Source organism: Anarrhichthys ocellatus, unplaced genomic scaffold, assembly GCF_004355925.1.
Source record: "Anarrhichthys ocellatus isolate YVR2014 unplaced genomic scaffold, GSC_Weel_1.0 scaffold1, whole genome shotgun sequence".
Lineage (NCBI taxonomy): Eukaryota > Metazoa > Chordata > Actinopteri > Perciformes > Anarhichadidae > Anarrhichthys > Anarrhichthys ocellatus.
The window spans coordinates 6,897,709-6,922,759 of record NW_022280031.1 but is presented as its reverse complement, the minus strand read 5'-3'; the positions used below and the strand labels follow the sequence as shown (position 1 = coordinate 6,922,759).

Sequence of the window (25,051 nt, the reverse complement as noted above, 5' to 3'; positions counted from 1 at the left end):
ATTGAGTTGTTCTTTTTTTTTACTTTTGTACCTGTGTTGTAAAAATTATCATATAAACACAACTAGGCCAGATAATTCCGTTTGTCTAGTCCTTCTGCTTTGAATGTTTAATGCTAAGTTGTACCTCAACTTACATGTGCATCTGCGGATATGGTAATGCATCTGCAGAACATGTGTTCTGTGCCTTCTTTGTCTAGACAGACTTAACGCACTGAGATGGTTAAGACCTTCAGCTTAAGTATCACATGCACTCTCACTGGCCTGGATTCAAATCCCACCAGAACCTCTTGTATCTTCCCTACAGGAGCCCTCTCAGCCTTTCCGACTTGCCTTTGTTTTAAACCATACCAACGGCAGCCATGTGTCCGCCCTCCTTAAAGTGAACAAAATGTCAACCACAGCAATTTTAGGAAGTTGTGATAACTTATTTAAAACCTCTCACTGTTCAGTCAGCATCTAATTAATCATCCTCAAGCAGATGTATCAGGCTGGAAATGATCTCTACCAGATCTGTTTGTGTGTTAGCACATGTTTCTAGCCATCATTTAAGGTGATAATGATTAAAGTACTTCACTTAATTACAATGTTGAGGTACTTGTACTTTACTTGAGTATTTCCATGTAATGTCACTTCATACTTCTTCTCTTCTAAATCTTCTTTTTACTCCACCAGATTTATCCGATAAATTAAGTTACTTTGCACATTTAGATTATTAACATAAAGTATACCAGCTAATAAATGAAGATTTATCATTATAGATCAAATTACACAGCAGTATATAAAGTAATTAAAATGAGCTCCACCTTTACCGGCTGCAACATTAAAGTGATGAACACATTAATACATCAATAATGATAATCCAATAATATAATATATATTATTCTGAAATGGGCCATTCTGCATTATGAATACTTTTACTTTTGGTACTTTTAAGCATATTTTTATGCCGATACTTTTGTACTTTTACTTAAGTAAGTGATTGAATGCTTGCAACAGAGTATTTCATGTCTTTTTATTTTTATTCTTTATTTATAGTTAAAAGGAAAAGATATTTCTGATTTTTAACTCCGACTTAAGAACTTTTATCCTATTGAGGCAAAGCTCCTCAAACATAATACTTTCTATTTTCTGAACATAATTTGAAGTCAGATGAGAAATTAAAGAAAATATTTTTGGCATTTTTTGGAATGACATGATGATAGAATGAATCCCCTTTTTACCCTTTTTTCTCATCCATTCTTCTATTATAGTGTCTATGTGAGAGTTGTTGAATGCTTTGTTGTGTGACATATTTGTGGATGTTGAAAGCAAAGAATAGTTTAGTTCACTTGAAGTTCACACAATTAAATCCAAGACATGGACTGGCCACAATATTAAACATCTTTTGGTATGAAAAGTATTCACATGCAGTCAGAGGGAATTATAAAGAAAACCCTTGTGATAAATGATCAGACCGGGAATTGGTTTAGCACTTTTTAACATAGAATTGAGTGACGTGAAAATGATTAATCATATAGTGTTTACATGCCACTTTAGATCATATTCTGATTTCTTCCTAAGAGTGTGAATTTGCTGCTGCCAGCTGTTTCGCCATATGTTGAGAAAGGCTGTCAAGGCATTTTAAGAAAGGGGGGCAGGTTTATGTAGAAATGTGGTTATTAGCTTATCTGCATAATCAGGGTTTCTCCAGCTGACCTGAAAATCTCAGGGGAAGGCAACCTTCTAACTGATATGAAATGCTCACTCATGTGTTTCAACAATCTCGATTTCCATTTCGTCTTCAGTTGCTCCGCCACGGGCGAGTAAGCAATATCTCTTATGTCGAACTGGTAATTTTGTTCAACATTTTCTCTGACATTGTTTGGGTGGTGGTAAAAAAAAACCTGAGTCCAGCTTGATTGTGCTGTTGCATTTAATTTTTCTGTGAAACGGCCTCTCACATTAATTCCAATAAATCTAGTGGTCCATTGGCTCATTTAATATTCATCTCTCTGACCCTGCAGAATAAAAAAGACCACATGATTAATATCCAACGAGGCATATCACACAAGCTTTATTGTGATATGTCAGTGTACTGCTCTGTTTTTCAATGAAGTGTCTGTTTATCCTGCTTGACCTGTCTGTTTGTGTGGTGCATTTGGTTTGTATTTGAAATATGTTAGCTGTTAGTCAGCACTCCCTTCAAATCAAATAATTTAGCAGTTTTGTGACATCTGCAATTTGCACAGGCTGCCAGAAGAACTTGTTTAAATAGCTGTGTGTGGCTTTTAAGAACTTTTTTACATCATATATATTAGAGAGAGAAATATATAAAAGGTATTTCAGACACACTATTCATCATACATCATACAAATAAGGTGAGGTATAATCATATAAACTGACACTTATATTACAGTTCCAAAAATTTAGAAACTGCTGGCTGATTTTCAAGACACAGATATAACTGAGATGGTGGGCCTTATAACATTGTCCTGGAAGGGTTGATCTGCCTTGAAATAAATGAAAAGGCTTCTTGTAAACAGTTCACACACTCTTCTCCTATACAACTGAATAATTTGTAGTAATACATTATTATAACAATTAGAAAAGTATTTGGGTAAAAGAGAGAAGATGGAATTACCTTCTTTTTTTTTTAACATACCACTAAAATAGCACGTTCTAATGTAAAAGTGTATTCTGGGCAGTAAATTAAACTGATGAATTAAACTGCATTTGAATGCGAATTTCCTCTTTGATTTTCTCAGAAATGATGCATTGGTATTCAAGATGCTGTGCCATGAATGTGCTGGTGTGAGAGCTGGCATTAAAGTCAACCACATTTAGGTTGGCATCCTTTTTAATGATCAGACCGGCTCACCCTCAGGCTTCCACAGAAGTGCCTGAAGCAAAATCTGCTTCTGCACACTGTGCGCAGTGTCCCGACACTGACAAAACCGATTACACAGAAAATGCAAAGTTTCAAGATTCTTTGATACTTTGACTTCCTTTCACTTTCAAATCCCTGCCCTCAACCACTCTCTGTCTCTGCCTGCCACTTCTCTCTCCTCTCCAAAGCAGAGCAAGACCTTCCTGAAAATGCGTTCATTTTCGTAGAACAGTAAATTGGCAATCCCAATAATTGTTAAATGCAGGATCTTGCCACTCAGTTAGCAGGAGAGTTAAGTTGTGAAAGACCCAGCACGGATCCAGTGAAGAAATTAGAGACTGAATGGGGTGAGACTAATTGCATCTGCCAGGGAAAAACACATGGGTAGCCAATTATATTAATTTATAAAATGATAAGCAATTTAAAAAATCCCACAGTTGACAGATGTATACTTTCTGTGGGAAACTGCCAGTTTTCCAACTAATATTTCATAATGGTATGCATATTAAAACGTACAGTACCCTTGGCGGTTTATTGATACCATGTGAGGACTGATCCAAACATAATCATTATAGTGTCTTTTGCTTATTCCAGGTGGCCAACCTGTTGCGACTCTTCCAAATCCCTCAGATCAGCTATGCCTCCACCAGTGCCAAGCTCAGCGACAAGACCCGCTATGACTTCTTTGCCCGCACCGTGCCCCCTGACTTCTACCAGGCCAAGGCCATGGCAGATATCCTGCGTCACTTCAACTGGACGTACGTATCGACGGTGGCCTCAGAAGGGGACTATGGTGAGACTGGCATTGACGCCTTCCAGCAGGAGGCTCGTGCCCGCCAGATCTGCATTGCCACTTCCGCCAAGGTGAGCCGCTCCATGAGCCGCTGGAGTTACGAGAACGTGATCCGCTCCCTGCAGCAGAAGTCCAACGCCAAGGTGGTCATCCTGTTCACGCGCAGCGAAGACGCCCGCGAGCTGCTGGTGGCAGCCAACCGCATGAATGTCTCCTTCACCTGGGTGGCCAGTGATGGCTGGGGAGCGCAGGAGAGTGTGGTGAGAGGCAGTGAGGCTGTGGCCGACGGGGCGTTCACCATCGAACTGGCTTCCTATCCGATCCCCCAGTTTAATGACTACTTCACTGCCCTGCACCCGTATAACAACACCAGGAATCCCTGGTTCAGAGAGTATTGGGAAAACCAGTTCCAATGCAACCTCCATGATCTGGGCTGTGGGAAGCACTCACTGCGCGAGGCTCAGTTTCAGCCAGAATCCAAGATCATGTTTGTAGTGAATGCTGTCTATGCAATGGCTGCTGCCTTACATAACATGAGACAGGCGTTATGCCCAAACTCCACCAAGGTGTGTGAGGCTCTTAAACCTGGCAACGGCAGGAAGTTTTACAGGGACTACATTCTCAAGGTCAAGTTTGAGGGTGAGTAAAATCTTAATGAACTAGTATTATTACAGTGTTGCTTAACAGATATGAATATTCATGTTTCCTGTTTTTTTGTTGTTCTTCTGTCATCTGTATAAAGCCTCAATATAATATAAGTTAATTACCCCAAGTGCAGGCCTGCTCATGCTGCTAAATTAGGTTATATCAATTTCGATTAATTGTACCAATTCATATAAAATAAATTTTAATAATTGATTAATTGTTCCAATCATTTTTTTGGTTTCAGCTTCTCAAAATTCAAGATTTGATATTTTAGTTTTTTCCACATATTATAGTAAATCTGAATGTCAGATTGGATTGGATTTTTCACTATTCTTTAAAATTCAATGCATTGAGAAAGTGATCAGCACATTAAGCAATAACTAAAATAATTGTCAGTTGCAGCTCTTTTGGCACTATATCCTAAACGTATGCAGAAATCATTTTTTCTTAACAAATGAAAGTAAATGTAATGACTGTATTATCATATATGATCATGAATGTATATATTGTCAGAGCAGTGGCTTTTTTTACGTGTACCGTTGACATTGCAACTAGGTGGCAACCTTCAGGTCTGAAAAGTGTAGCCAATACGGATGTGCCCTCAACTTGTATTACTATACCATAAGGGAGAGACTACTCACTACTCAAAAGAAGTCTGATTGAATAGAAATCTATGAAAAAAATGATTCTACTGCTCACTTAATTCATTACCATGGTAAACAGGAGTATATGGTCTCAATCGCTAGTTTTCAAGTCTTCTTCAATACAGCATGATGTTCATTTATTCAATTAGGATCCCGAGTAAAATAGACAATAAAGCAGAGTACGCTTTAGTGCATGGCTACCTTGTGATTGACAGGTCGCTATCACAGAGTTGTCTCGTCTGGGAGTTGTCCATGTTTTCCACCCTCTCATGTCACTTGTGGTTGCAAAAAGCAAATAGTGGAGTTATCAAACTAGCCTGCAGTCCGCTAGTTAGCTAGCTTGCTAAATCCGCTGTGCTTTAACACTACACTGGTTACAGAAAATGAGCACAGCAGCTGGTTAGTGGGTTGCTGGGTCTATCGGTACCTCTGCTTCAATCTCTGTAGCTCCGGAAGCTACTAGCTAACTCTCCGGCCATTCTTCTCTGGAGCTGCGTCTACTCTCATCCCGGCGAGCTGCAACAACACTTTATGCCCCAACCGATGTGTGTTGTGATCATAAAAATAAACAGCAATCGCCATTTTCTTTTGAACGAGTCAAATTACCACGTAAAACATTTTAATGTCCTACTCCTATTCTGTTTCTATAGTCCACAGTCCTGTCACTCCAAAACAGTATGTCCCAAATTTAACAAATGTTGATATTTCTGCTTTTACTTTGAGTTTTTATATTGTAGTTGCACTTGCTATACAATGACCCCCTTATATCTGGTATTGTCTTACAATCTCTTGTTTTCTCTTCACCTTCAGCGCCATTTCGTCCACCAGACACCGAGAATGTAGTCCGCTTTGATGCCTTCGGTGACAGCCTCGGCCGTTACAATATTTTCCACTACCACAAAGAAGATGGACGCTATGTCTACCGTAATGTCGGCTACTGGGCTCAGAGCTTGATCCTGAACACCAGCCAGATCCCCTGGGCTGGGCAGGTTCCCCCAACCTCCCAGTGTAGTGACCCCTGCAGGAAGAACGAGGTGAAGAGTATGCAGCCTGGAGATGTGTGCTGCTGGATCTGTATCCCGTGTCAGTCCTACCAGTATTTGCAGGATGAGTTCACCTGTGCTGACTGCAGCTTTGGACAGTGGCCCCTGGCCAACCTGACAGGCTGTTATGATCTGCCTGAGGAGTACATCCGCTGGGAAGATGCCTGGGCCATTGGACCCGTCACCATTTCGTTTCTCGGGATGATGTGTACGCTCTTCGTCATTGGCCTCTTCCTTAAACACAATGAGACACCCGTGGTGAAGGCCAGTGGCCGTGAGCTCTCCTACATTCTGCTGCTGGGAGTGTTGATGTGTTATAGCATGACCTTCATCTACATTGCCAAACCGTCCACGGCAGTTTGTACACTGCGTCGGCTAGGCTTAGGCACCTCGTTTGCTGTGTGCTACTCAGCCCTCCTAACCAAGACCAATCGCATTGCTCGGATCTTCAGCGGGGTGAAGGATGGAGCACAGCGGCCTCGATTCATCAGCCCGGCCTCCCAGGTTGCCATCTGTGGTGGTCTGATCTCCTGCCAACTGGTGGTGGTGGTGGTCTGGTTGCTGGTGGAGACCCCAGGGGTGAGAAAGGAAGTGAGCCCGGAGAGGAGAGACGTGGTCACCCTCAAGTGTAACAGCAAGGATTCCAGCATGCTCATGTCACTCACCTACAACTGCATCCTCATTATCCTCTGCACTGTCTACGCCTTCAAGACCCGCAAATGCCCCGAGAATTTCAACGAGGCCAAGTTCATTGGGTTCACCATGTACACCACCTGCATCATCTGGCTGGCTTTCCAGCCTATCTTCTACGTTACTGCCAGTGACTACAGGGTGAGTTAAGTTACACCTGTTTCACGAGTGAGCACATAATAATCACAACACGTTTCTCATATCAATGAAATGTTAATTTGCACAACAACTTTTGTTCGAATAGCTTTAGGGTCTCAATCTGAGAAGACTATCCTAGCAGATAATGACTTCTTCTGGTGTTCAATTTGATTTTGTATGCATGAAATCACAAACTAATGTCAGCTAGTATTGATTCAGCAGTCAGCCGTGTCTGTTTTGCCCACGGCTCTTTGAAATATATATTCTCTATTACTGCATTGCTTTAATACTTCATAATTACCTGCATAGTAAAGATTTTCAGGTGCTCCCCAGATAGCAACTTTAACAGCCTTATTTTACCTTTAAAGTTTAAATATTAATGCAGTGAGAGTAAATTATAAAATATGGATGCTCAAGTCATGGAGAAGTGTAACAGCCCGCCTAATGTCTTAGTCTCCCCACAACAACAACCCTGCTCTGGTGGTGGTATAATTTACGCAGTGTTTTGACAACACGTATTCTAGGTTTTCTAGGAACAAATGACACATTAACAGTCAATCATTGGTTAAAATGAACAAGTGAAATGGAGGGAAGACACAGCAGCTCCTTCACAGGAAGTAATTGTATCCCTTCACCATGTGCATTTTTGCAACTAAACTTAAAGTAAGCCTGGAAATAATTTATTTGAAACTACTCCACCCACAATAGTGCATCTAATTTACGTAAAGGTAAATCTCCCCTAGTACCAATCCACACTGACTTACTTATGAGGAAAAAAACATTAGATGGATGGATAGATAGATAGATAGGGTTCAGTCTCTGACCCTGCGTGCTGAATGAATGCTGATGGTGATCTGTAGACACAGTAATATGCTGTACAGTGAAGTGATGGAACTTCAGAGAAAAGGGTGGCCTGAGTCGTGGGCATTTATTCCTCTGGGATGTCAACAGCGAGAGAGAGGCAGAAGGGAGAAATAGACAGAGGAATCCCCTGACACATCTGCCTCTGCAGAAACATGGAGCAGGAACGCAAGACCATGAGGACTGAACGTCCCCGTGTGTCCCTGTGCGTAGCTGTGTGGAATGGAGTGTGAAAGACTGGGATGCTGAGTCCCAGCTGTGCCCTCTGTCCTGGGACTCCAGTGAGGCTCAGAGGAACCCTTCCTCCAGGCCCTCTAGGCAACGAGAGCAATTCACAGCCAGAATGGGCTCATCAGTTAGACGCAGAGCTCCCCTTTGACCGATAAATAATTACTGAAGCCACTGACTTGGCACAGTGTCTCTAGTTTTTCACTGGGAGGGACAAATCTCTTGTGTTCTCCTAGTTTTACACCACTTCTGATGCAAATCTCCAGCTGAATAACAGATACAGATTTGATTGTGGTCTGTCATGAAATGTTAAAGTAAACTAAATACTACAGAGCCATGAATAACACATTTGATTATCATATGAAATATTGAAGATGTTCTATGCACCCTAAGGGAGAGGGCTCTCCTCATATGCCAGCGCTGGTCATCTCATCTCAGCAATAAACACAACTGATTAAACACACAGCACTTCTACAAAAACACTGAAGGCTACAAACACTACGAAAATACAGAAAAGTATTGCCTGTGATCTGTACAACCGCTGCCTGTCACATTAACAGATCCTTTCAACATCTGTCTGGGAACCAACCTTTCCGAAATCATTTTCAATCTCCTTCAGTTAAACTCTTTTGACTTAGCATTGAGTATTTCAGTTTTTGTTTTAGTGCCAGTATCATCTCTCATGGTGTTAAACAAAGGAGTTAAACCAGGAGGTCCCGCTCTACAGAATATACAGGAATAAATCTAGCATTAGTGCATTAGTGGAGGAAATACAATTAGAGCGGCACATTATCTAGACCAGCTTATGAAACAGTGGGAATCAAGTATTCTTTTTTTTTTTTCTTACAATACATGCTCATTAACCTCACTCATATGTCTAATCACAGATTAACAACATCATTACACTTCTCAGCAAATCCCATTCTGGTTTACATCAGTGAATGATTTGTGGGTTTTATCAATTCAACGTCCATGTCGACCTACCAAGGCTGACTTGTTGATGTATCATCAAATAAAGCTTTTCAATATGGGTACAGCACGAAGCCCAATAAAAAGAGGAATCTCATCTCCACTGTGAGGTTCTCTGGAGGAATAAAGCTACCTGAAAACAGCAGACATTATTTATATCTGAAGCAGCAGTGCTGTATTCGTAAAATATAGTAAAAGAGTGAACAGGAACAAGCAGAGACCATAGTAGCTATGCTCTGCATCCTGTTCTCCACACTCATCTCGAGAAATATTACTGCAAAGGCAGATTCCTTGTCCTCTGCTCTTCCAAAGCAACATCTTGTGAATTATTAAAATCACTTAACAGGTCATTCCGATGCAGCTCTGTCCCCAGTTTTATTCAAAACAATTTCTGAATTAAGTAGAGGAGTCTGATGCTCAGATTATCAGGCACTAACTGTCACTTTTCCTTTGTATATTACCACTATTCCACGTATCCAATATACAGGTCAGATAGACAGTAAAGAAAAAGAGTTAATGGTCGATTTATTTAAATTAACATCTCAACACAGGACTTAAACGCATTAGTGTGTGTGCTGTATTTCAGAGGTGACATGAGGTGTATTTTAATATTGAATTTATTGCACATGGCAACCTCCAATACATGTCAAAATACAGAGATTAATTCAGTGATGTACTTGTTTCATATTTACATGGTACACTACAACAGTCAGTCAGTGACCGCTATGTTGCAAACTATTTTATCAACTATATGAATATTAAATAATTATCTATAAATCAGTTAGTCCCTATATTCATATAATGTGTCATCTATTGTTGAATAATATTACAGTAACTAGTAATTATGTATTGCAAGAGAGTAAGACATTTATAAACATTTATATAAGATAATTAAACAATATTCTTTAAAAAGAAATTGATAAACTCACTTTGTGTCACTTACATGCCTGCCTAAAGTAATGGGTGTTTATACAGTGTGCACAGTGCAATACTTGGTGCCCACATTATTTTAATACTAGCATTATCATTCAGGGTGAAAACAGACACCTGCTGTGCCTTGTGAAAATAGGATGCACCTGCTACACGCCACACGAGGCTGGGCTGTATCCTGTTATCCAAGAAAAGAAAAAAGAAATCTGTGCGGAGACTGGAAATGAAAGAGCAGACCAGTGACACATGGCAAGATGTGGGCGAGTGAGGGGATACAGGAGGGAAAGTTAAGCAGTTGATTGACAGGGAAATAAGAAGATCGTTTAACACCTCTCTTTAGCAATCCCAGCTGTTAGCCAGCTCCTTCCTCCTCTGTTGCACCTGACTTTTATTCTGAAATACAAAAGATGTCTTTCATCTCAATTAATTATTTTCTGACTACTGAGCCCCTTTCTAATATAAATGAATGTTGTTGTAGAGCAAAATGGCCCTCAGCCTGATCCAATGCTTATATGCCAGTAGAGTTATTTTAACACCTTCTGGTTGTTTTGAACCTCCCCCTGCCAGCGCCTTGTCAGCTTTATGGATGAACCAACACTTAAATTACCCCCAAAAAATGTCTCTGAAAATATCAATGTTAACACTCGAGCTGTGTGTATATATGAATGCTGGCACTGGTGTGAAATTAGGAGGTGCTTTTGATGGTGATTAGGAATTCTTTCAACATTCTGGCAATCTAGAAATGTGTTTCTTTTTCTGTTACAAATGACTGAGTATCACTGAGTAACATCTGTGAAATTCTCTCCTTTCTTTCCTTCCCCAGGTGCAGACAACCACCATGTGCATCTCAGTCAGTCTGAGTGGGTCAGTGGTGTTGGGCTGCCTCTTCGCTCCAAAGGTCCACATCATCCTGTTCCAGCCGCAGAAGAACGTCTGCACTCTCAGAGTGGCCACCACCCGCTTCAGCGTCACCACTGGCCCAGGCTCCACTTTCTCTCAAGGTACCACCTGAGGCACAACAGCATCTTTGCAGCCATTGCTAAGCTCATTGCCAAAAACAGTAACACATTACTCAAAACTAAACTGAGATGTGACGTTATGACATCATTCACAACTACTTCAGTGTTTCTGCCACACCTCTAACACTAGCCGTTGTATTCTCTTTACCTTAAATGGTTCAGATCAGGCAAACCAAAAGAAGGGATGAACCGGTTGTCTGTGCCTCTTTTGTTCCATTAAACAAACAGCTGGAACATTTCCACCACATAAGATACAGAATCTTTCTTTCATTTCCATAAATTGGGGGGAAAAAAACAATGTTTCAGAATAATTAAGTGAAATTATGATGTTAACACACGTAACTTAATTTCATATAATTCATTACTTGATTATCATACTGCTGATTCATCTGTAAGCAGTAGAGTAGCTCAGTGAGAAAGGATTAGCAGGGCCATGTGGAATATGTTATATTCTGTAGCTATGTTGTTTGTTTAATCAAAAATAACTTATTTTTTTAACGTTTTGCAGCATCAGCCTCCAATGTTGTTCCAACAGTGTGTAACGGACGAGAGGTGGTGGACTCCACAACATCCTCCTTGTGAACGTCAGCTGAGTTCCTTTACCAAGCATTGTAAACAGAGTTATATATAATCACTAGTCCTGAATCAGGTGTCTCAGATATTAAAGAGGTCATACAGATGATCGTCCTGACTTTGTTGTCCTCGAAGTGCTGTGAGTACAATGTCCCAATTATTTTATTTTGTTCTTTGACTCGTAGCGATTTGAAATGAGATGCCAATAAACTCGCATATAGCCCTCGTTTTTATTGAAGATTCTACATGCAACAATGGAGTAAATTATAGTAAATCTGTTAAATGTAATATATACAAGACGTTTTTAATGTAGACTTTGGTGAACCAGTTTGTGCTTTCTTGTAATTTATGTAAATAAAATGTGTTTTTTATTAATACCAAAATGACCTATATAGTTTGACTGTTTATTTGCACATCATCATGAGATGCTTATCCTGACACTGAAAAAGAAAAATGGAATAACCATTGCACACATTTACCAAACATGTTGTCATTCGACATTGTTACAAGCAGATACATATCTGTAATATACTGAATTAACTGCACACATAGTGCTTTTCGACCTCATAGCACAAATCCCTTTCCACGTCTTTACTTTGCCTCCCATTCACCTATTCACACCACTCGTACAATGACGGTGACAGAGCTGCCATGGCTGCCATCAGGAGTAAATTTGGGGTTCAGCGTCTTGCTCAAGGACACTTCAACATGAGGACAGAGGGAGCCGGGATCCAACCATCAACTGTGTGATGAGTGGAAGCTTCTGCTCTACCTCCTGAGCCACAGTCCTAATAGAAAGCCATGTGTGACTTGTGTAAAGTTCCTTGATTACTCAAAATATATGATGATGGAAATGCAAATTCATTTTGGACGCAGTCTGGGTTTGAAATCTGAGCTGTCTAATATATATCAGCTTCAATCTACACCATCTGTAAAACCAAACAGTCTCTAATGAACATTTCCAGCACAAATATCATCTGCTGATATGGGATCAAATCCACCAAAGCTGTCTGAGGACACACACAGAAGTTGGGACCAACATGAGGCAGATGCTTTGGAAAATAGGCTTGTGCAGCATTTGTGATTTAACACTGCCATCTTGTGTCCACATGGTTTGATTTCATCTTGCACTTTGCAGCATGTAGGCAGCCCTGGGGCTTGCTGTAAATAGAGAATTTGCATATGGAGGAAGGGGACAGATAGTCAAAGCATTGTCTTATTAGATCTGCTCAGTGGCCATCATTAAACTACCGTTATTAAATAAACCAGGAACTGAATGTACTGCAACAACTCCTTGCTGTGATTGTAACAACAAAAGTATCAACTTGTGTATAAAGGTGAACGCCACCTTACTAAGTCAACCTTTATATGTAAAGGCTGAAGATGCACTTTGAACACAAACACTACCAAGCTTTGCATTATTAATCACACTTCTGAGTTGTCTTCTTTGGTGTTTTTGAGCATTTAACAGAAAAAAAGCTGCACATTAAGTTTATTATTAAAGAAGAAGAGGCACCATATAGGGAGTTTAGCTTTACACTGGAATTAACAGCGATTACAATGAGAGTAGGAAGAGGAAGAGAAAAGGTCATAGAATAGTTTTTCCTTCTTCATTCCTTTTGGGACCTACAATAAATATACTTATGTATGACATAATATTTAGAATGTAAGAATAACGTGTAACAAAGATGTATTCTTTTAGCCTGAGAGACAACATTGTTCTCTCATCTTCAGATACAGCACGCGCTTTTGATTCTGTTACTCTGCTCAATAGCGACCCCATCGTCATATCTCCTTTCAGTTTACTGTTCAATCTGCAAAACAACAACTTTGAACTAAACTGGGCAGGTAAACATTTTAGTAGGCTCTCAATCCAATAGGATGTCTTTGAAGTTAACGAATAATAGTTTAAACATATCTGTTTGTGGCCAACTGCTGGCGAGATGAAGTTACAACAATTTATTTTCTTATTATTGATCTTATTCTTTAAAATACCAAAGCATACATCCTCAACTGTGAACTGCGGATTATTTGTGTGAATTTAGTTAGCACGATAAACTTACTGTAAAAAAAATTTAAAAAAAGTATAAAATATGCTTCAATTTTCTTAAAACGTTTTAAATTTTTAAAAGAGTAAAAATAAGAAATAAACTGCATGAGCGGCAAAATAGAGAATGAACTAAATTGCCACTATTTTATCATTACTGTAATTATTCCTGTTATTCTTTTTCTATTCTTATTATTGTTGTGTTTTTTTGTAAGACCAATACATGACGGAATAAGCTAGGTGGCGGTAGCTGGACTTTACCGGCAGCAGCAAGAAGAGCAAAATACAGGATGCAGCGGAGCTCCGCCTCTTCCTCTGCCTGTAAAGTGTCTGTAAACTTCCCGATAATCTGAGGCAGACAGTTTACTCCCTTGTCGTCATCCCGGTGACAGCTTTAGCAGCGAGGAGACGGTGTTTGTCTTTTCCGTCTACTTTCCTCCCTCCCTCCCAGCCCGGCTGATACTATTACAAGTTAAAAGGTGAGTTACAGCTTCGATTGAGGTCGTCTTCAAGATAAACTGGGGAGTCACTATATAGCTTCCTTGGTCCACATCAAAGCAACACTTGCATTGTTGTGAATTGCTAATACTTGTGGCAGTAAATAGTGACAACTTGGTAATCACCCAGTAAGTACATGCATGGAGAGTTCATTTGTGTTTGAGTAACAGCCAGATAGGGGTCGCTGCTAAGTGGCGGCATGTCTGAACTTGTCCAGGCATCATGCCCAGATGACTAACATGGCAAGTTTCTCTGCAGGGTGTTCTGCCAGGATCATGCCACCAAAGAGACGAGCTGCTTCTGCTGCCAAGGCAGGTGGCAAGAAGGTGAAAAAGGAGCCCGGGACACCAAAGCCCAAGGATGCATTCACCTCTGCAAAAGAGGCCCTTCTGGCCGCAGGGCCACAGCTACAAGGCAAGAGGAAGGTGGATGAGTACTGCTCACTGACAAGCTCCGCAGAGGTAAGAGAAATGCTGTATAACATTAGCATATATACTCAATTACATGAGGACAAATCGCAGAATGTTATGCAATCATACTTAAGGAGAAAGATACAATTTGAAAACTGTTCTGTATTGTTTTCCCCAGGTACATGAGGACTATGACTGCATGCTCAATCAGACCAACATTGGACAGAACAATAATAAGTTTTATGTCGCTCAAGTTGTCAAAGAAAACAACAGTTATTATACATGGAACAGATGGGGTAGAGTGGTAAGTTTGTCCTGGAACACATTCCTTTCTAAAATACCTGCTGTACTTAATTCTGTTTATTGCTTATAGCTATTTATTATATTTGAAATATTAGCAACGACTGTATTTGTACACTGGGATGAAAACATCTATTTGAGTCCGAGCTGGATCCTTGTTCAGCTCTTGTGAGTGTGTTTCATTCTGGTAAATGCAGCAGATTGCCTTGTCTCTACTCTAAATTCAGGGGGAAGTGGGACAATCTAAACTTAACAAGTTTAATGAGCCCGAGAAGGCTGTCAAGGACTTTGAGAAAAAGTTCAAGGACAAGACCAAGAACAACTGGAGCGATCGGTCGAATTTTGTGTCTTCCCCTGGGAAGTACACCCTCATCGAGGTGGATGGAGAGCAGGATGCTGAGGTCAAGGTAACGCACATGTACATCTCACAGGAACAAAGAGCAATGAATATGAAACCTAGAAGTATCATCTCATAGACTTAGTTACCACCGTCCATGACGGTCTTCATCAGAGAAAATCGTTTTATATTCGGTATCGGCTCTAACAAAATCTCACTGGCTGTACTTTATTGATATTCTAGGTGGAGACTGTCGATGGCAAGACTGTTAAAGTCGCTACAAATGTAGAAGCCTGCACCCTTGACGACTCTACCAAGAAGCTCATCGAACTCATTTTCAGCAATGACATGTTTAAGGAGGCAATGGAATTTATGAACCTAGGTGGGTGTGCCTCAGTTTACCAACCATTAGACAAACAGGTTTGTGCAGTCCGCAAAAGGTCACTGGGCTAGAATGCCTGTTGCACTAAATGGGATTAGAGCTGCAAAGATGAATCGATTAGTTGTTTACTATTAAATCAACCGGCAATTATTTTGATAATCGGTTTACGTATTTAAGAGAAAGAAGTCAAGATTCTCTGATTCCAGCTCCTTAAATGAGGACATTTTTGGTTTCTTTACTCCTCTTTGACAGCAAACTGAAAATATTTGAATTGTGGACAAAACAAAACATTAGAGGACATCATTCTGGGCTTTGGGAAACACTGATCAACATATTTCCCTGTTTCTGACATTTTATAGACCAAACAACTAATCGGTTAATTGAGAAAATCATCTGCTGATTAATTGACAATGAAAATAATCATTAGTTGCAACCCTAAACGGGGTGCTAATTCCGAACTCTCTTTGCTTTTTGTAGTTGAAGCTTGATTTCAGTGCTCCTTGGAGATCAAAGAGTGCAGAATGTGACATGTAAATGATTGATCATTGCCACAAAGAGAGGGTGAAGTCTGCATTTACTCTTATTTGCGTAACCTTATCTCAGCATTTTGAACAGAATAGCTGGTCCATGTCTTCAGCTTTGCTAAGAATTTTTTTTTCTAATGTTTTTAAGTAATTAAAGTAACAATCTGCACCTTGAAATAGGAAAAATACAAGAACAAAAACAAAGAAAACATAATAACTATTCTGATTTGTGTTATTATTTTGCTTGTTTTTGTGGATGTTACACAGATATCAAGAAGATGCCTCTGGGTAAACTCAGCAAAATCCAGATTGCGAAGGGCTTTGATGTGTTGGAGGAGATCGAGGCTGCAATGAACAAAAAAAGCGGAAAGAAACGTCTGGAAGAACTTTCCTCAAAGTTCTTCACCACAATCCCACACAACTTTGGCCGGACCAGACCGCCAACAATCGACGACAAAGAGGTTGTGGAGAGGAAGAAAGAGATGCTTATGGTAAGATAATAATAATTTATGTTTTTTTTAGATAATATGTGGGAATGAGCGGCCTTTCTATGCTGTTTTCTCAGTCATAGAGTCACTCTGCTTTTACATGCTCTGTAAAGGTGCTGGCTGACATCGAGCTTGCCCAGAATCTGAAGTCAGAGACTGAAAAGGCTCAGGAAGAGATGATAGAGATAGTTCCTCACCCTCTAGACCAGGACTACAATTCTCTCAAATGCAGCCTCAAACTAACGAGCAAGGATTCAGAAACATTCAAGGTACCGTGTCAAAAGTAATAATATGGTTCAGTAAATACAAAGCAGTCAGATCATCTTCTATTCATGTTGTCCTCCTGTTCACCAATACTATATTTTTCTCATTCAAAGATCATAGAAAAATACCTGAAAGCGACTTCAGGTAGCTATCGTAAACCAAAAATTGTCAATGTTTGGGACGTTGATCGAGGGACAGAGGTAGGAACTGGAGTCAATCTTGTTTAGTGTGATACAGGAGACCGAAGTCCTGTGACCTAACACATGCTTTGCACATTGCAGGGAGAACGGTTTAGCCAGAATGATGGTCTGGAGAACCGCCGTCTGCTGTGGCATGGCACAAACATAGCGGTGGTGGCAGCTATCCTGAAGAGCGGTCTGAGGATAATGCCACATTCAGGAGGCCGTGTTGGTAGCGGTATCTATTTTGCATCTGAAAACAGCAAGTCTGCAGGTTACGGTGAGGACGTATGAAAAGAAAGGGAATGCAGAGGAAAATAATAATGACATTGATTGCAATTACAGCCATAAGATGATGTTTAAAATGTCCCATTTTTCTGCCATGTATTTTAAGTGCGCACCTCTAAAAACACTGGAGTGATGTTTTTGAGTGAAGTAGCCCTCGGCAAAGAATGCACCATCACTAAAGACAACAGCTCCTTGAAAAAGGCTCCTGCAGGCTATGATAGTGTGGTGGCACGAGGATCAGTGGAGCCAGGTACAATATTTCTTCAATTTTACTCTTACAAAACAATTTATAAATCTCACTCTCAAGTTCACCGACAATATGTTGAGTGAGCCACATGTCTATCAGAAACTGTGGGGGGAAAAAGCTGTTTCTGCTGTATTTTTAATTTGCACAACAGTAACTCAACTTGCAAAAAGAAACCGTTAAGGTTCAAGATCATGTCATTCCAAAACAAATCATCTTTGCTCATTTTGTTTCCCCAATATTGTTAAAAAAAAGTACTTGATTTGAATTTGTTAAATTATATAATGTGACAGCTTTTTTTGGGGGGGTAAATATGCAAAATCCTATGTTTTCAGATCCATCCCAGGACATCTACATCACCCTTGAGGGCAAGAAGGTTGCTGTGCCTCAGGGTAAGCCCTTAGATCAGCCCCAGTTCTCAGACAGCCACTTCTACAACAGCGAATATCTCATCTATAAAGAGAGCCAGTGTCGCCTCCGCTACCTGCTGGAGCTTAACATGTAGTAAGTCAACTCAAGGAAAGAAGCAAAGTTCCTCATTCCCTCTATATAAGGTGCTTCTAAAAGGCTTGGCTGTGCTGTTTCATATATCTATATTTAATATGATCATTTTATTTAGAATTACAGTTATTGTGCATCTGTCCCTACCATGATTCATAAAGGACTTTTCTGTGCCTTATATTTTGCACACTGTAAAACTTGCCTGAGCACGATAGACTGCACTTCCATTATAACTGCTGACTTAATGTATGTGTTTTTTTCTTTAAGTGTTTAAAATGCCTCTAGATATTTGCACAGTTTTGTTTTCAAATGTCACTCAGTTCTAGTCTGAGTAGCTTACTTTTGACATACTGCATTATTTAATCCAAGTGGTAACGCTTCTATAGATCTGTCCCTCTACGAGAAGATATCTTTGACATGTAGGAAGGCTTTACCGCATGTCATTGCAGTTAAAGACATTTTGACTAATGTGGTATAGTGGACCAAAAGTAAAAGGATACTCTATGCATAGATATGTTTACAGTTAGAAGTTTAAAGTGCTATTTGTTGCACATCTAATGTGTAAGGAAAGTGCTTCTGCTATGCAAAGTAATGTAACATGTACGTCATGAAAAGCTTGGTCAATCTTGCCCGGAGGCTCTTATGTGTCTTATATGCTATGAATGCCACCATATGGTGTCAGTAATGAGCAACTCGCTTTGGAATGTAATTGCCTCGACAGTTTTGCACTAAGACATTATTTGAACCAACAATTCATAAATAAACTTTAAATTCCACTTCAACTTGTTACAATGTTTTTCCTTTTGGATGTTTAGCTTAAAGACTTCAATCTTTTGTATACTTGCTACTTTAGGAGCCTAGTACTACACGTTGTATTGCATATTTGCAAGTAAATCAATAAAGAAGGTTGTGGTTGTGTGTGAAACATTTAAATAAGATAGTCTTAAACATGCTGGTAAACTTTCTACAGGCTAATGAGGTCAATGTTCATTTTTTTTTTGTCACTCAGGAAAAACATTTCTAGGACATCATGGCTGCCAAATAAAAACATAATTACAGTGCAGTAACAGACATAAAGTGCATACCACAGGCAAGAGCAACAACACAGCCCCTTACTTCACATCCTTATGTCCTGACTATAGGAGATTCACTGATGGAGGCATAAAATGTTTTTTGCATCAGGCATAATCAACTGTATTCAATTGAAACCCTTTAGCGGGATGGGTGCAGTTTGTAAGAAATATAGACACACAAAGACAAAATAACATAAAACACAAAATCTCATGGCTTTATATGTTGATGGAATCTTTTTTTTAATAGTCTATGTCTTAGAAAAAGTCATAGTAGTGCGTCATACTTTTTTTTTTTTTTTATTGAAAAGTTATAATAGTCATAGTATAGTAGGCCTTTGTTATACAAAATCATACTATAGTGCTTTATAAAATGTCATGAAAAAGCCTTAGTATATTGTTTCATAAAAAGCCAGAATATAGTATGTCAAAAGATGTCATCATTTTCTTTAAAATATAGTATTGTTTTTAAAAAAGGAGTAATTAAAGATTCATAGTATAGGGTCATAAATAGTCAAAGCAGAGAATGTCATGGAAAAGTCACAGTAGAGTATGTCACAATAGTATGTCATAAAGATAGTGAATACTATGTACAGTAACCCTTATTTACTGTCAGTGGAGCAGTTTGATTCTCTGATATAAATAATACTACTTATGCAAAGAGACAGAGCTGGCTGCATCAGGGTGAATATGAGTCTCACCCTTAACCTGGTAGACATTAGGACCCAGGGAGGATTGGGCTCTGGGAAGGGGGACAGTAGAGTGTGTGTCTATTTGAAAGCAAAAAAAAAAAAGAAAAGAAAAGAAAAACACAATCACACACAATACAATGTGTGACAGTCACTGCCATACACAGCACAGGACAGGAATGAGAGTGTTATTGGAGGATGGGGTGAAGAGAGAGGAAGCATCATTTATCATGAAAGGTCCTCATGGAATCAATATTTCTTTAACTGGATGTTTACCTCTGGACCTCTGTAGCCTCTCTACAGAATAACTGAACCTCAGACACTGAGTGCTCTGGATCTGATTATTTGGATTTACAGTTGGAGGACTGACATTTTACTTTTTGGAGAAAAATAAAATAATTGAAGCTGGTTCAGGCCTACTCTATCTAAACATGTGGGATCTCAATTGGAGCTTTGTAAATTCAAACACCTGGTTAACCTGTTTGGTCTGAACTGACACACAGAGTAGATCATGGGGTAAGTACATTTATGCATTATCAGTGTTTTTTTTTATGCTGTATGTGTTTATCCTAGACAATTTTATTTTCAATCAATTTTGTACCACACATTGTGTTATGCCGGTATTGATATCAGCACACTCTGGATAGAATACATGTCAGATATTATTTTTTGTAAAAAAAAAAAAAAAGCAAACTTTATTGATTTAACTTTATCAATTGGAACAGACTGTGACAGAGTAAAATGGTATAAATATTTGTCTTGAAACTGCATAAACAATGTACTCAGAGCTTTTAAAGATGGCCTTTAGCCACCTAAATCTTTAATTGCCTATAAATTGGCAGCGTTTGGCACTCAGAAAGGACAGACTAGTATCTCTCCTATATTAATACTGATTTCACGTAAACAAGGCTCGTCATTACTGTATTTCCTGTAAACGGTTTTGTAATTTACCCAGAAGTGTATCTGTTTACACTTAAAACATGCAAGCAACACATTTCCAATTTGAAATCAGCAGTCAGGTGAAATTTAATTGCAATTAGTTTTTTAATTCACATTTTAATTTATCAGTCACATATGTATATATTATAAGGACATTGCTTTTCTAATGGATAGTTAAACGCAATTAAAATATTTTCAAATAACTGTTTTCTGTCTCCTTAACGCAGGACATATAAAGACATCTGAAATACAAATGGAGGATTTTGAATGAATAATGGCAGATAAGACTGGTCCCATGATAGCCTCTGTGCAGGTTCACTCACCAACTAATCTCACCACGTCCCTATGGGAGACCAATCCTACAGTTCCTGCCGGTGTGAGCGTCGTCACAAGCTCCCAGTCTCAGATCAAAGACCTTTTTGGGTTGTTCTGCATGGTGACCCTTAACCTCATTGCTTTGTTGGCCAACACTGGTGTGATGGTGGCCATTGCCCGTGCTCCTCACCTGAAGAGGTTCGCTTTCGTGTGCCACCTTTGTGCAGTGGACCTGCTGTGTGCCATCCTCCTCATGCCTTTGGGTATCATATCCAGCTCAGCGTTTTTTGGCACTGTGGTGTTTACTGTTCTGGAGTGTCAGGTTTACATTTTTCTCAACGTTTTCCTCATCTGTCTCTCCATTCTAACGATCACAGCCATCAGTGTGGAGCGTTACTTCTACATCGTACACCCCATGCGCTATGAAGTCAAGATGACCATCAACCTCGCCATTGGTGTCATGCTTTTAATCTGGGTCAAGTCAGTCCTCTTAGCTTTGATCACGCTGTTTGGATGGCCAGCTTATGGACATCAGAGCTCTATTGCTGCAGCTCACTGCTCTCTTCATGCGAGCCACAGTCGTCTAAGAAGTGTATTCGCTGTGTTCTTCGGTGTGGTTTGTTTCCTGGTTCCTGCAGTGGTTATCTTTGCTGTTTACTGTTCCGTGTACAAGGTAGCTCGTTCTGCAGCCCTGCAGCAAGTCCCTGCTGTGCCAACGTGGGCAAATGAAAGCCTTGCTAAGAACCGCTCAGACTCTATCAACAGCCAGACCACCATGATCACTACCACCCGTACTCTGCCACAAAGACTATCTCCAGAAAGGGCCTTCAGTGGAGGAAAGGCTGCCCTTACTTTGGTGTTCATTGTGGGTCAGTTCTTTGTTTGTTGGTTGCCCTACTTCATCTTCCACCTGCAAATGTCCCTGACTGGCTCCATGCACAGCCCCGGAGATTTAGAGGAGGCAGTCACCTGGCTGGCCTACTCCTCCTTTGCAGTCAACCCGTTCTTCTACGGCCTTTTGAACAGGCAGATCAGAGAAGAACTGGTAAAGTTCCGGCGCTGCTGCTTGACCCAGCCGGCGGAGTTTGGGACATCCAGCCATGAGGGCTCCCTTCAGGAGAACTTCCTCCAGTTCATCCAGAGAAACACCAGCACAGCTGAAACCACATCCAGCACTGCCAACTCCCGTCCCAGAAACACTATGGATCCGGGCATAAAGATCCCTGGACAAATACCTGAGGAGCACGCTTAGACACGGACCAAATGAGTTATGGACCACAGTGCTAAAATGTAGACCGTGTCAGTTATTTTTGTAAGCGGGTCATTTCTTCCTAACGAATAGGTTCACATCACAAGTCTATCTTAAAACAATACTGACATGCCCATGTGTACATTGAAATGATTATTGGTCACGTAAATCATTTCTCCTACGTAGACTGGCCACAAAGAGATTCCTTCTTTTAGTGTGACGGAGGACAAAATCTTTGTTCTTTGCAAAAATCCACACTTGATTTGAATAACTCAGCTTTCTTTCTTTTTTGTTATTGTTGCATGAAACATGAACTGCGGATTTTGTCTGCCATCATTTACATTACAACTGCTTTAAGGGATCTCTCAGTTGCCAATGAGGACAATTGGAACAATTGCAGCAACCAATAATTTGTTCAATCCGTATACGGACATATCAGTATTGTTTTAAGATGGACTTGAGCAAATGTGACGCTATACTTTAAATACTGTACATTTTGCCTATTACTATACGTCAAGGTACTATGGTTGTAAGAAATATTGAAATAGTGATAAATGTCCCCCTGTGCATATTTTCCATTCATATTACAATTGACCTGATTTTAATGTTCATAGAAAATGCTAGTTTATAAATGTGAAACGGTCATGATAGATATTTTTAATGTTTAACTGTATGTAATTAGGAGCAATTTGCATTCCATACAAACATGAGTTGGTTCCACTGTATTTTGCATGTAAATAACTCCGTATATTCAAACAGGGTCTGAGTCTGTTGAATTCAGTCAAGCACTGGAGGTAAATGTAGCCCTGCAGTGGAATAACTAACACGGTGGCCTGCGCTGTGTGACAAGCTCCCATGAAGCTGACGGACAACAACTCAGAGTTCCCGTGTGCAGCAGATATGCTAAAAGACAGTGAATGTCATCTGCCGCTGTCGTCATGGAAATTGAGTGAGCCTGTGACTCACATAGCAACAAGCACCTTTAGACTGGATGTGCTTTAACTTTTAACATCTGATTGATTGATCTACTAATGCTGTCTTGTGCCTGCTTGTCACACGCAGACTGAGTATGCGATGTCTATATGTTGAGAAGGGCTATAATAGTGGTATGGATACGGTGAGGCAGACACGGTGAATTTACAATGGAAATCACTACTGGACATTGATAATGCTCAGAGAGTGGTAACAAAGTGCTGTTTTATGGCCTTTGCTGTTTGCATTAGTCTTTCACAAACAGCGGTCATGGCAAATAAAGAACAAGGTGGTCAAAGCAAATAACTGCAAACACCATTTTGCTGTATGGCTGTAACTAACTGGAGTGTACACCGCTCTTACAGAACTGCGGTTGCGTACTTAATACTTTGCGGTGAATCCTGCTCTCGCTCTCTCACCAGGATGTGTGTACATAAACTGACACACAACACGGAAACATGCTGTGAGCATTTTGTATCAATACATGTGTTTGTTTCTCTCTTTGTCTCCTCTCATTTAATTTTCTCCTCATAAATGTCGAGCCATTAAACAATGAGACCGGCAGGCAGATTTGACATTATTCATTCAGGACTTCAGGACAGCTGCTGACATTATGTACATAACATCTACAATGTGCACGCCGAGGTTTGAATGTCCATACAATGAAAGAAACAGGGTTGGGACTAAACATCAACTGGATCTAGATAAAGCATTTGTAAAAACCAAACATCAATGAATACAAATTAGGACACAGTCTAGACAATCATATCTCTTGTTGTGACCTATCTGAATGACTTTTCAATCACAATCCATCACATTGCTATTCACAACATACAGAAATCTAATTCCAGACGTGTAGGACCCGAGTGTGGTTTATACATGGTACGAGTCACAGAAGACAACAACGATCATCCACTGAGCCAGATATTTCTCTAGAGGGCTGTTAGACAAAAATTGTAATCTCAGGCTGAATAACTACAAAAGAAAAAGCACTGACTCCATAGTCGAGTCACACGCCTTATCTGGGATGAATACTGAAAGACAACATATAAGACTCCTGCAAGGCAGCCTGAACCTTTTTATGATCTGTAAAAATCACATCATCCAAAATCCAAAGGAGGATCTACAGACAGAGGATCTACAGACAGAAGATCTACAGACAGGATCTACAGACTGAGGATCTACAGACTGAGGATCTACAGACAGAGGATCTACAGACTGAGGATCTACAGACTGAGGATCTACAGATCTCTGACACAATATCGGGTGCTCTTCATTACCACGGTTTCCACACAGCATTAATTAACAGCTAATCAGACTCTACTACTGCTGCGAATGGTAACACAAGCACTTTGGTATTATTGGAAGCAGAGAGCACTGAGAGAAAATGAGCTATTTGGGCACATGCCAGTGAAAAACAAATGCTGATTTATTTTTATTTTTTCTAAAAAGACCAACCATGGCCAACAGAGTGCGCTATATACTAGTGAATTCTCCTCCTTAGTCTTTGTTTGGATATTTCTGATAAGAAGAGTTCTAGATGTTTCAACAAACAGTGAGATAGGTTATGTGTTGTCTGATAAGTGTCTGGTCATTTTCTTTTCATGGCACATACAATATTGGCGTCAGATTGCTGCTGCCTTTGGATTATTATTATCTTTTGCACACTCCTCGGTCAATATTTTGCACATTTCATCCTGTTGAATAAGTTTTCTTTTACATTTTAAAAAGAGATATAGTTTACATATTTGTTTTAATTTTTTTACTATAATTTTCTACATTTGATATTTATGGTTGTAGAATTTGGAAGTGCTTGATTTTTTCATTTTCTCTTCCTATAATATGTTTATTGTCATGCACCAAATACCAAGGCAAATTCATTGTATTGAGGAAATCTACATTAAAATAAACCTGATTCTCAATCCATATTCTTGAGACATATGAAATGTGCAGTGT

General features: G+C 39.8%; 3 protein-coding genes across 3 annotated transcripts in view; all 3 read left to right on the top strand.

Annotated features, from left to right (window-relative positions):
- grm2a (glutamate receptor, metabotropic 2a) overlaps positions 1–11,784 on the top strand; it is a 33,186-nt gene extending 21,402 nt beyond the window's left edge. Inside the window, exons 3-6 of the mRNA XM_031850149.1 lie at positions 3,461–4,298; positions 5,759–6,822; positions 10,631–10,808; positions 11,335–11,784. Of these exons, the coding sequence (XP_031706009.1) occupies positions 3,461–4,298; positions 5,759–6,822; positions 10,631–10,808; positions 11,335–11,408 (2,154 nt within the window). The 3' untranslated portion in view covers positions 11,409–11,784. The remainder of the gene's footprint in view (positions 1–3,460; positions 4,299–5,758; positions 6,823–10,630; positions 10,809–11,334) is intronic.
- Positions 11,785–13,706: 1,922 nt separating this feature from the next.
- parp3 (poly (ADP-ribose) polymerase family, member 3) lies at positions 13,707–18,636 on the top strand. The gene is made up of 11 exons (XM_031850161.1): positions 13,707–13,925; positions 14,203–14,405; positions 14,533–14,658; positions 14,882–15,061; positions 15,235–15,373; positions 16,165–16,388; positions 16,499–16,654; positions 16,763–16,849; positions 16,931–17,108; positions 17,223–17,366; positions 17,696–18,636. Exons 2-11 carry the CDS (start codon positions 14,220–14,222, stop codon positions 17,863–17,865), a joined length of 1,590 nt encoding a protein of 529 aa, XP_031706021.1. The 5' UTR covers positions 13,707–13,925; positions 14,203–14,219; the 3' UTR covers positions 17,866–18,636.
- Positions 18,637–19,245: 609 nt separating this feature from the next.
- On the top strand, positions 19,246–23,594 carry gpr61l (G protein-coupled receptor 61-like). The gene is made up of 2 exons (XM_031850174.1): positions 19,246–20,136; positions 20,787–23,594. The coding sequence occupies exon 2, from the start codon at positions 20,834–20,836 to the stop codon at positions 22,124–22,126; it is 1,293 nt and encodes a 430-aa protein (XP_031706034.1). The 5' UTR covers positions 19,246–20,136; positions 20,787–20,833; the 3' UTR covers positions 22,127–23,594.
- The last annotated feature ends 1,457 nt before the right edge of the window (positions 23,595–25,051 follow it).